Source organism: Myzus persicae, unplaced genomic scaffold (assembly GCF_001856785.1).
Source record: "Myzus persicae strain clone G006 unplaced genomic scaffold, MPER_G0061.0, whole genome shotgun sequence".
Lineage (NCBI taxonomy): Eukaryota > Metazoa > Arthropoda > Insecta > Hemiptera > Aphididae > Myzus > Myzus persicae.
The window spans coordinates 14,088-26,662 of record NW_019100823.1 but is presented as its reverse complement, the minus strand read 5'-3'; the positions used below and the strand labels follow the sequence as shown (position 1 = coordinate 26,662).

Below are 12,575 nucleotides of genomic sequence, written 5' to 3'. Positions count from 1 at the left end.
TATAATCGGTGATTTACGTAACGAACTAGATTTCATTAAAAACGGACCGGCGAAATCTATGCCACATTTTAAAAATGCACGTCCTGGTTGCACGCGGTCACTGGGCAAGTCGCCCATAATAGGTTGCACGAAAATAGGTTTATTACGGAAACATTTTATGCATTTGTGAACCGTATTACGCGCTAAATTTCTACCGTTAATTGGCCAGTATTTTAACCGAATAGTTGATAATAAAGCCTGTGGTCCACCGTGCATTAGAAGCATGTGCTGTTCATTAAATAACATTTTTGCAAATAAACAGTTCGCGGGTAATGCGATGGGGTGACGTTGAAAAATGTCGATTGTCGCGGCGTTTTTCAATCTGCCGCCAACGCGAATGACGCCATCACTATCGATAAATGGTCGAAGACGAAAAAGTTTGCTGTGGTTCGAGACAGCCTTACCGTTCGATAGTTCCCGCAGTTCGTCAACAAAACCGATATTTTGCGTATATTTTATTAATTTCAAAGTTGCTTTTTCCAACTCTTCTGGTTGTAGCAGACCTGTTAATTTAATATTATTATTCTTACGCGTACGCACGTTATTTATAATCCGTATGCAGTACGCGGTTATCCTTAAACACTTAGTCAATGATTCATACTTGCTTAATATAAAATCATCGTGATCAATGACACACATAACGTTGATAATATTTTCTTTACCTTCCGGAATATTGTCTAATTTACGGTGAGTGTCTGAACTTTCTGTCCAATTTAATTTATCTTCAGTCAACCACTTGGGACCCGACCACCATAAATCTAAATTGATTAATTTAGACGGACAGCAACCTCTAGATATCACGTCAGCCGGGTTGTCGCATGTACTAACGTGTTTCCATTCGCCCATTGTTGTTTTGCTTTGTATTTCAGCTACTCGATGTGCAACAAACGTTCTCCATTTCGTCGAAGGTGAAGCGATCCATGCCAATACTATCATCGAATCGGTCCAAAAATACTGTTGACTAATTTTTAGTTGTAATTTCGGTATTAATTTATACGCTAGACGTGTTAATAATAGTGCCGCACAAAGCTCTAACCGAGGTAATGATAATGTTTTTAAAGGCGCCACTTTGGATTTTGCACATATTAAATTAGTATGATGAATGCTCGCGTTGTCTGTACACCTTAAATATAAACAACATCCATACGCCAATGTACTAGCGTCCGAAAACCCGTGGACCTCAATAACACACGATTTTAAGTTGTTCGTGATTTTCCGTGTTATTGATAACCTGTTTAACGCGGATAGTTGTGTTCGATACTCAAACCATTGTTCGCGTATGTGCACTGGAACGGGTTCGTCCCAATCAATCTTTTCACGCCATAACGATTGTAATATTAATTTTGCTCGCACTATTAATGGGCCGACTAAACCCAGCGGGTCGAAGATCGCAGCTATATCGGACAGCATTTCGCGTTTGGTAACCGACATCCCATCTACCTTTTTATTCTCACGCACGTTATATTTTAATATATCTGACGAAGCGTCCCAGAATAAACCTAATACCTTTTTTACAGAATAATTAAGTTCGTGTTTATTTGATATTTCTATATCTTCGCTAGGTAGACTTGATGTTATTAAACTCGCGTCGTTTGATGACCATTTTCGTAACTTTAGACCGGCGCTGTTCATAACCACAATCAAGCCGTCGCGTATTTTAATTACTTCTTGTTTCGTGTCGGCTCCCGGGTAACATTTTCTAGGATCAGGGTCGGTTATCTTGCACCGTGCATATAACACGGTGCTAACACAGAGTTCGAGTGTCTTAAAAAACTTATATGGTGCATGATCGGTATAATGGTGCAAATAATTAAATAATTATAAAAAATGGGTTCCTACAAAGTTCAAAGGTGCAAACAGTTCAAAATGCACGATAAGTATAACCGTGCACACAACGACCATATAATATAATCTATTATTAAATAGACCATTTTAAATTATGTTTGCGTTAATATATGATGCTGCAGTGTCAATATAACACTGTGCACTAGGTGTATTGAGGTGCCTTCACCTACCGAGTTTTTTCCGTGTACTGGTGTAAAGATGGCAAATGCCAGTATGCCACAGTGTTATAGAATTACCGTGTCATATTTGTTTAAATGTATTTACTATTACCGTTGTCAATATGTTATTTTTAGTTAAAGTCCGGTTTTCCTACAATATTTCCTCGACGACCGCCGTCGGCATCGGTGTTCGTGCGATCGGCGAGTTCGACACTTCAACAGTGCAGTAGCCGCAGTAAAGTAGTTTTATTTTTTTTTTTATAGTGTACTGCAAATAGTGATTATTATTTATTATACAGACTCGTGTACTATAAATCGTAACACGTAAGTACCTATTAAAATAATAATTATAAGTACATTTTACCTACGTTGATATAAAATAACATTTTCTATCGGTGGTTTGATCAAATCAAAGGAATAAATCAAGTTTAGCATTTTTAAATGGCGACATTTCAAAACGTACTATTTCTATTTTACACTTTTTTTCAGAAGTCACGATTTTCTATTCTGATGATTAGGCACTAGAAACTCATGGCAATATTGTAAAAACATAAAAAAAAATCATAAAAATTCACTTATATTTTATTTTATGATATCATTTATTCGGGCATTTATTGTTTAAATTTTATTTTAATGTAGGTAGTAATTCATAATTTAAATTACTGAATTGCATCATATAACTTCCTATTTCCAACAAATAGTACGTTTTGATCTGATTTATGGATATAGTTTGTTTTGCTTCCTATATTTCTATAATATATTCTACCATAATGTACTATTTCCTGGAATAGGATAAGTGATGGCCCCTACACGATCAATATTATTGGCAATATTCGCTTCAATAATATTGACGGAACCATATATTGAAACAAGCATTGATCGTTTAGCAGCATATTGATGTGGATTGTCAATAATTGAGGGAGATTGATAGAAATTTTGATTGACGCATATTGACGGGCATGATTGCAGTACACATTGAACGTCTAGGAACGTTTACTGTCAATAATTCCCTAGGACCGAATGAGTATTGATAGCTATTCTTGCTATTGCAAGATTGAAGTACTTGACGCATATGTCAATTTAAATTGTCAATATTATATTGACAATAATATTGATTGTGTATGGGGGCCACTTAATATACTAGGTAGGTATAGGTATTGATATTTGCAGATTTCATAGATTCATACCACCAATAACATTCAAAATTTTAATACACATGATTATAATCTTTCATTAAAGTTATGTGACATATAAAAGTCATTGTAATATAAAAACAAATGAAAACATACTTTAACACCTTGTTTATTCGTAAAATGTATCATTAGAACATGAATTTAAAAAAAAAAAACTGTTAATAATGATTATTTGATTGTTGGCCTGTATGGTATTTTTTTGTATGCTGTTAGAGCATTTTTGTTCCTAATATAGAATAGTATAGAATATAAAATAAAATGTAATAGGTAGGTACATTAATAAAAATATAATATAATACTATAACATATGTCTTTAGTACATACCTGCCTATTTAGTTATCATACTTTATGTATACATTACAATGTCGTAACTAAATATGAATATTTATGTTTTTTTTTTTAAATCTATATTAATAAAGTATAGGTACTGACTTCCCGTCTTGCTTGATGCACAATGGCTCTAGTTCTATTAATATAGATTTATACATTTTATTATTTAAATTCTACTTTATACATTATATTTTAGTATTTAACAAAGGTTTGAGGTTTTATTATTTATTTATTTATTACAACTTCCTCGATGAAAGTAATATAAAAATATATATTTTGTCTAATATTTGAATGACTAATAAAATGTAGGTAGATGCATAATTAATATTAATAATAATTCATTTTAAAATATTATGCAATATTGTTTTTCAAATTCATTAAAATAAAAAAATATCAAACTATATATATATATACTTAGATTAAAACAACAGCGACATAGAATACAATATATTACCTTAATATTTTTTTTATTCCATTATTATATATATATATATATTTTTTTTTTATGTTCTAGAGTCCTGTTCTTGAAGACTTGAATAAGTGTTTTACCCTATATTCTCAGATGTAAGATCGTTATTATTTTTTTATCAAATAAAATAAATATGTCAAAACGTAATATAAACTTTAGTAAGAGCACCCGGTACAGAAATAGGAAAAGAGCTTCTATTATGTTATCAGAAGCTTTGGTTAGTGAAGATGATAATGAATTTCAATATCATTCTAACAGTTCATCAATAAACACAGATACTGTTGTGCTTTCTCTTCCTAATTATTCCACTACTACTGATGTAGTTGATCAGACAAATTTGAATTGTTCTAACTCACATGTTTCTCATAACACGAGCCTAGAACATTTATCTGAAGAAAGTAATGAGGCATCTGAGTCTATTAGTTGTTCATCAATATCTTCAGATTCTAATGACAATCCTGATTTAAAATTGACTATATCAATGTGGGCTATTACTCATAATATTACACATGTAGCCCTTACCGATCTCTTAAAACGTCTTTCAAAGTTTCCAGAATTTAAAGAACTCCCAAAAAATTCAAGAACACTTTTAAAAACTCCTCTTAAAACAAATGTTAAGGAAGTAGGTGGTGGTATTTATCATCATTTTGGTATAGAGGAAGAATTGAAAGACCTAATTATTTATAATAAAAATATCCCTGCAGTGTTATGGTTGTACGTAGGTATAGACGGACTTCCTGTAACTACTAACCCCCCTAGCCAGTTATGGCCCATTCTTGGGTACTTTGCAAATTTACCTACCAAAAAGCCAAACATATTCATAATTGGTGCATATCATGGAAAAACCAAACCACTTGATTGCAATACATTTCTATTTGACTTTGTTCGAGAGCTGAAAGTTCTTATTATTGATGGCTTCTTTTTTGATAATAAAAAAATTCATGTTGAAATCCGGGCTTTAATTTGTGATGCTCCGGCAAAGTCATTTGTTTTAAATACCAAAGGACATACTGGAAAAGTATCTTGTGTAAGATGCCAAAATGTGGGAAAATGGGTAACTGATAGAGTGTGCTTCACTGAAGTTGGTTCACCTTCACGGACACACAATGATTTTATGAATTATAAAGATCCTATTTTTCATAATGGAAAAACTATTTTAACTGAACTTCCCAACTTTGATCTTGTAAAATCTATTCCTTTTGATTACATGCACTGTGTATGCATTGGTGTAATGAAAAAACTTCTTTTGTTTTGGATTGGGGCTCCTAAACATAAGCAAAACATGTCATTACCTGCTACTTTAATTAATGCTCTAGACATTAAACTTAATCAATTATCAGTATATATTCCTATAGAGTTTCAAAGGAGGTTTAGTGAAAATAGTAGGAAACATCCGTTGCATGATGCTAGTAGGTGGAAGGCTACAGAGCTACGTCAATGCCTTTTATACTTAGGATTTATTATTTTCCGGAACTTCTTAAATGATGAAGTATATGATCATTTTTTAGAGTTATTCGTTGCTATTCGAATTCTTTCAACTCAGTCTTCAAGTGATGAATATATTAATTATGCAAATCAATTACTTCAACATTTTGTACTATCTTTTAAAAGTATTTATGGTGAAATATATATGTCTCATAATATACATTCCCTTCTTCATTTAGCTGAAGATGTGAAACACTTTGGTTCTTTAAATTGTTATTCTGCATTCCCCTTTGAAAGTTTTATGCAACCCCTAAAAAAAAAAATTAAGACTGGTGTAAGACCTTTACAACAGTTAGCGCGACGATATGCTGAAAAGCGTGCATATAGTAGTTATATGCTAACAAATCAGTCTAAAGAATCATGTTATGGTCCAATTAAATTGCAAAATGTAAACCAAAACCGACCTATGTTGCCAGATGTATGTGAGCCACAATATACTGGTTGGAAAAATGAGAGTTTTTCTTTAAAATTGGATAAAGCAAATAGTTGCATAAAATTGATTAGTGGTGCCTACGTTTTGGTTGAAAATATTGCAACTAGTAGTAAAGATAACTCAACAATATGCATCATTGGGAGGCAATTTGAAAAGTTGTCAAGTTTTTTTAATAAACCATGTGATTCTCAGTTACTTAAAATCTATGAAGCAAGTAACACAAGTCATCTAAAATCATGGGCATTTGATGATATTAAAGAGAAAGTTATTCATATTCCCTTGGATGATAGAAAATCATGCATTATACCCTTTTTACATTAATAATGTATATTTAATAATTTTCAATAAATAAAACTTTTAACAGTTAAATTTATAAAATATTTTCTTTTTTTTTGTATATTAGGTACCTAAAAAATGTTTTTATTAAAATATTTATTAATTTATTATGATTAATTAGGTAAATAGTTTTAGTTAGTTATATATTATAATTTATAACCAATGTATGCTATATATGAATATTAATAAATAATATTACATCAAACATTAAGGGTAAAATTTAAAATAAATATATAAAATTTAATTATTATTAAGTTTTTATGTACCTACCAATTAATACTGTGTATCTATATTTAAACATATTATTATTATATTATATTATATTATTCTCATTTTTCTTACATTTTTAATAATTATATAGGTCTTGGATTGTAGTTTTATTTTTAAAAACAGACGAGGTTCAACATGTTCCTTGTTCGTGGTTCATTGAGTTACATGATAAGGAGGATAGCCAATGTTGGTTTCCATTTACAAAAATGGAAAAGGCCATAAAACACTTATCAAGTATTCAAATCAAAAAAATGATATTGGATTGCATCGAGCCAAATGATAATGATGGCATTTTTTATGATGCTAAAAAAGTTGCGGGACCTTTTAGTAAGTATGCAGAAAAATATGTTTAGATAACACAGAATTCTTTGAGTTGTATTAATTGTATACCTTATAAGTTAAGAAAAATAGAATTTAAACTAATGGATATGAAATATTGTGGAAAATCGAGGTATTTGATAGAGACAATTTTATTCAATTAACACTATAGATAATGAATTACAAGCTCGTCGAGTTGCTAAGGCATGGTCTTGTACTGAAGGCAGTACTGATGAAAGTGAAAATCCTGATGAAAATGATCAATATAAGTCAAAACCCAGGAAAAGATGTTCTACAAAAAGGTACTCCCCAGAACCTAACAAAAAAGTAAAAAGAACATTAATTCTGCCTTTGCCAAAAGTACCGTCAAATTCATCTTTGATAAAACCTGTTTCTGCTTCATCACCATTAACTAAACAACTAATAACATCAGAATCAACATCTAGTTTCAATGATCTGCCCTTGTCAAATGTACATTCTACTTCAGCTTTAATGAAACCTATCTGTGCTTCATCGCCGACAATCAATAATCATCTCTTAACATCGGGTTCAAAATCTAGTGAAAATGGTAAGCATTTAAAATCCTTAATATAATAATCAGTATAATAAGAATTTATTTAAACTTAAATTTTTGATTTGAATTATTTTAAATATAGGTATAATATAGGTATAATATAGTATATTATCTTATTTTATTGTAGGTACACTTGATCAAGAGTTTGGTACATTAATGACTACATCTCAAAATAATATACACCAAGAAAATGGCATATTTGATTTTTTGACAACAGCTGATACTTCTGATTTTATTTTGGACCCTGAAACATCAAATTATGGCAGCCGAGAAACCATCAATGAACCTACTGCAGAAGAAGCAATAAATGTTTCAAATAATAATGAATTGTTAACTACCAGTATGAGTGTTTCTCATGGTTAGTACAAAATCAATATATAAAATAGTTAAAATGTATTTTTACTATAATTGATTATTTCAGACTTAAGTTTCTCTTCAAAAATTGATATCCTTAAAGATGAGATATTGAAATTAAAAGAACAGGGGAAAAAGAAAGATGAAAAAATTATGAGCCAAATATTGTTAATGAATGGATCACTTGCCAGGATTTCCTCGGCTGTTCAAAATAATTCTAAACTACTAGAATCTATTTTGTCTGTCGATCGACGTGTTCGTGCTCTTGCTATGCCTTTCCCAAAGTTGCCATCTCCATTCATGGGACTTCTTCCCATTAAAAGTGTTGACGATCTACAGACCTTTGAAAATCTATTATCCACCGAGAATGCTGATTCAATAAAATATAGAGAAGAACTTGTAAGTGAAGTATTCCTATTTTTCATTTTTTTAAACAAACATTCTTAATCAATTTATTTATTATGATAGTTTGCTTATTATAGACAAAAAAGTATGTTAACAATTAAATACCTCACCTAAAATTATAAGTACACACATTTAAGTATTGGGTAAGCTATTTGTATTAGCTAATACATGCATATTACTATATAGTAGCTAACTAGCTAGTAGCATAATAATTCATTGTCAATTAAATTATAGATACTGTTTTTTTTGGTGTTATAACTGTTATAATGACTTGTAATAAACACTTTTAGAAAAGCAAGAATTTCTTTTATCTATTTCTTGTTTGGCATAAATTAATCCATACAATATTTGAATTTTCAGAAAACTTATATATTGTTGAAAGTGGGAAAATTGCCTTTAAGTGCAGCTGTGCGAGGAGCTGTTGATGTGTGTTTCGAATCCAGTACTTTAAGTATGTGCAGTTACAAGGGAAAAACAAAAAAGAAATTTACAGACTTACATTTATTTAGTATAATTTATGGTAAGCTTCTTTATATATTTTATAATTTTGAATTGTATTATACCTTTGTCAAAATATCTAATCATTAATATTCTTCATGAATAGTTTTTATAATTTGTTTATATCTTGTTAATTAAATTTTACAAATTCCGCTGAAATGTTAATTTAAATTAACTTAATTTGTTTTCCTAGGTACCTACCTATAAATTTAAGTAACATGTTAAGTAAAATATTGAATTAGGATTATTCTTTTTATTAGTCAACATTTTTTTATTTAAAAAAAAAAAAAAAACATTTATATTTTATGTAGGTTAAATTAAGTTTAAATACTTCTTATGCCTCATAGTAGAATGTTTAGGTTTATCTTATAATTATACTAAAACTGAAACAAAAAACACTATGATATAGATATACCTATCTATTTTATGTATATTTTACCATACATTATAGTAATTACCTACTAAATAACTTAACAAAATATTGATGATTCCATTTTTATTATTTTTCTAGAAGCTCTATCAGGGTTTATTCAAACCCCTAGTGATGAAGCAATATTTCATAAGGTTGCTGACAACTACATCCGACATGCTCCTAAACGCTTGGCTTTGATGAAAGAGATTGATACAAACATTCCATGATACAAATTATGTACTTTTATATAAACTAATATTAATACCTGTATAGTGTATACATTCCTATTTAAACCTATTATTTCTTTTTATTGTTATCACATATTCACGTCAAACAATTTCTGTTTAAGCTTGAATTAAAGGCTTTAATCCTATTATTTATATTTTATCTATTATCTACATACTTTGTTATAAACTTTTATTAAAATGATTTATATCACTATTATATTTTACAAGTTGTAGAAATATTTTATTGATCTTTATTTTTTTAAACATATTTTTCTATAATTTGTTTTATATATATTTATATAATTATTTCAAGTTGTATAAGTATTTGAATACTCTGAATTAATATTTAAAGATTTTATTTACCTTGTATAATTCAAATAGTAAGTACAAGTATTAATATTGTCATTATTTTTTTCAAATATTAAAAATTTATGTACATTGTAATTTTATATAATGTACATTATAATTTTTTTGAATTCACATCTTACAATTTGTGTTTAATAGCTTGAAGTAAGGCTTTAAATCATATTATTTGTATATCTATTATTTACATACTTTGTTATAACTTTTTTTTAAATAATTTATATCACTATTATTTGTTACATGTTGTACAAATGTTTTAGTGATTTTTTTTTTAAACATATTTATCTATAATTTTTTTTATATACATTTATTTAATTATTATTTCAAGTTGTATAAGTATTTTAATGTTTAAACTTAAAAGATTTTGTACACCTTTGTATTATTCAAGTAGTAGGTACAAGTATTAAAATTGTCATTATTTTTTCAACTATTTAAAATGTATGAACCTATTATAATAATAAAGTGGTGGTATTAAAAATAAAAATATTTTCACAATTTTAAATTAAACTAACTAAAAATTACTAGTACACCGTGTTATAACCCACCTATACATGGTTTATCAACTGTCATGTGTGACACGCTTGCACCGTGTTCAAACTAACCACTACACATATAATAAACGGTAGTAACTTACCTTTTTGCACTGTGTCTTAACTGACCTATACATGGATAATGTACCGTTGAATTAAACACCTTTGCATAGTATTTGAACCGACCGTAGCATAATAGGAGCACAGTGTTTTCCATGTTAAAAATCGGTATTCAAGTGACCTCAAAACACCATGCCCTGACCCGAAATATCACCGTGTTAAACACCATGAAATATATCCTACTGCACTCAATGTGAACTTAAAATGTTACCCGGGTAACTGCCTTATTATAATCGATATAAGATGTTAAATTTGAATTATTATCAATGGGTTTGTTATTTACCCGTGAGTCTATTAAACTACCTATAATTGTAAAATGATCTGTTATACGCTGGACTTAATTACAGCTGGAATGAGATTCATATTTCTACTAAATATATGGTCTATACAAGACTTAGTGTCGTATCCCACCCTAGTATGTGTACACATTTTAGAAGTAAAACCATTTGACGATAGTATATTTAAATATTTTTCGGTTATAAGAGAAGGATTTTTTTCTAATATGTCAATATTTATATCTCCAATCCATATACAATTCTTTTGTACAAGACCAGAAGTCAATATAGTAGCTAGTTCAGATAAGAAAATTTTGATATTAGTTTGTGGTGAACGATATGTGGCTAAAATTGTAATTGGTTTATTATTTACCTTAAAGTTTAATTGTATACAACTCGCCTCTGAGAACATTTGGAATTGATTAACAGATATAGTGTGTTTATTGTTCGTATATATTATGACTCCATCATTTTGATTGAAACTATTTTCACTTTTATAACTCGAAAACCCGCTTATGTTTTGGGGAGTAAACCCCGTGCTATTCCAAGTTTCACTGAGAATAATTATGTCCAAGTACTTTATAGAGTCGTTTATCATACACCAAAATTCGTCTATATTGCGGTTATAAGATCTGATATTCATATGTAAAACGTTCAAATTGCAATTCTCTATACCCATCAAATACTCATATAAGTCTTTGTTAACTATATTGCCATTATTCGTGATATAAGAGTCTATAAAGTCTGAGTTTGTCTCAATCATTTATTATATTAGGTATATGAAGTAGTATCTTAGTCTATACCAATGATATATTATTATGTTGATATTTATTATAATTATGAAACCTTGGTAAGAGTGTGTGTGTATAATATAAGTATTAAGTAGAATTGACGAATGTCTAATCGACATAATATTGTTTTTTTTTTGAATTTTTGTAATATGAGTAGAAACATTTGACCTAAATAGACGCTTAATGTTACCGTGCGATGACATGAGAGATAATAAATTATATAATTGCTGATAAGCAGAAAACCCATATTTATGAATTTATGTATAGTTAAAATAAACCCATTTACATTTTTTTTAGACAAAATTGTATATGTTAGTAGGTGTAAGGTAAGTTGTAAAAATGTTATTAAAAAAAGTATTACGATATTATAAATTTGCCCTATTATAAAATGAATTAAAATTGTATTCCCAATTATTAAAACGTATAGAATATGTATAACTGTTGTTATTGTATAAAAAAAATAAAAAATAAAGAATAATTTGTTGTACGTTATTATAAAAAATTTAAGTCTTCTATACATTTTACTTGCATTTTTTTGCCTTGTTCGTCTTTCTTGCAAAATATCCTACCATAACTTGTCCAGATGAATCGGTAGCCCAGTTCTTTTCCTTTGGTTCTTGTTTCCCAATACAATTTTTTATTGAATGCTGTCAGACTTTCGTTTATATAAATTCGTTGGTGGTTGAATTCGATTTTACCTCGCTTCTTCATGAATTCATTTCTTTTTCTTCTGGATGCTAATTCAACAATTATTAAAGGTTTGTCCTGGTTTCGAGATGTAGGTTTGCGATACGCGTTTTCGATGTCGAACATATTTAAATCAATTTCTAATGAGGTTGCAATGTCATGCACTAAGTCTTCAACATTTTCTCCATTTTCTTTTTTGACTCCACTTATTTCAACATAACATGATTTTTCATTTTGTTCTAATGCTTTAATTTTGTACTCCAGACTATGAATAACTTGGTCTTTTTCTTTTAATGATTTTTCAAGTTCAATTACACGATTATTAAGTACTGTTAAAGTGTTGTTTGTAGTTACTTGATTTCTTAAGACCTCATCTAATCTATTTATAATAGCTAATGTGTCAATCTCTACTGATGTAGGTTTTACTTTTGTTTTTGTAGCATCTTTAATCGGAGTGTCATCA

The 12,575-nt window shown here is 29.1% G+C and overlaps 3 protein-coding genes across 3 annotated transcripts; 2 read left to right on the top strand and 1 right to left on the bottom strand.

The window, feature by feature from the left end:
• Window positions 1-17: 17 nt before the first annotated feature.
• Window positions 18-1,671, bottom strand: LOC111026298 (the record flags this gene model as incomplete). The annotated part of the gene is made up of 1 exon (XM_022304351.1): window positions 18-1,671. A coding segment is annotated over exon 1 (1,654 nt), but the record flags the coding sequence as incomplete, so codon positions are not given.
• Window positions 1,672-1,960: 289 nt separating this feature from the next.
• On the top strand, window positions 1,961-6,273 carry LOC111026297. Its single transcript, XM_022304350.1, has 3 exons — window positions 1,961-2,366; window positions 4,080-5,584; window positions 5,699-6,273. The coding sequence occupies exons 2-3, from the start codon at window positions 4,168-4,170 to the stop codon at window positions 6,271-6,273; spliced, it is 1,992 nt and encodes a 663-aa protein (XP_022160042.1). The 5' UTR covers window positions 1,961-2,366; window positions 4,080-4,167.
• Window positions 6,274-6,678: 405 nt separating this feature from the next.
• Window positions 6,679-9,477, top strand: LOC111026299. The gene is made up of 6 exons (XM_022304352.1): window positions 6,679-6,885; window positions 7,049-7,444; window positions 7,578-7,808; window positions 7,872-8,203; window positions 8,570-8,729; window positions 9,219-9,477. Exons 1-6 carry the CDS (start codon window positions 6,765-6,767, stop codon window positions 9,344-9,346), a joined length of 1,368 nt encoding a protein of 455 aa, XP_022160044.1. The 5' UTR covers window positions 6,679-6,764; the 3' UTR covers window positions 9,347-9,477.
• Window positions 9,478-12,575: the final 3,098 nt, after the last annotated feature.

Bases quoted from the DNA above. Each gene is read 5' to 3' on its own strand.
- LOC111026297 (XM_022304350.1), top strand. From the start codon at position 4,168: ATGTCAAAACGTAATATAAACTTTAGTAAGAGCACCCGGTACAGAAAT. The intron at 5,585-5,698 runs GTGATGAATATA...TTCTTCATTTAG, and splicing joins TCTTTCAACTCAGTCTTCAA to CTGAAGATGTGAAACACTTT.
- LOC111026299 (XM_022304352.1), top strand. From the start codon at position 6,765: ATGGAAAAGGCCATAAAACACTTATCAAGTATTCAAATCAAAAAAATG. The intron at 6,886-7,048 runs GTAAGTATGCAG...TTAACACTATAG, and splicing joins AAAAGTTGCGGGACCTTTTA to ATAATGAATTACAAGCTCGT. The intron at 8,204-8,569 runs GTAAGTGAAGTA...TTGAATTTTCAG, and splicing joins TAAAATATAGAGAAGAACTT to AAAACTTATATATTGTTGAA.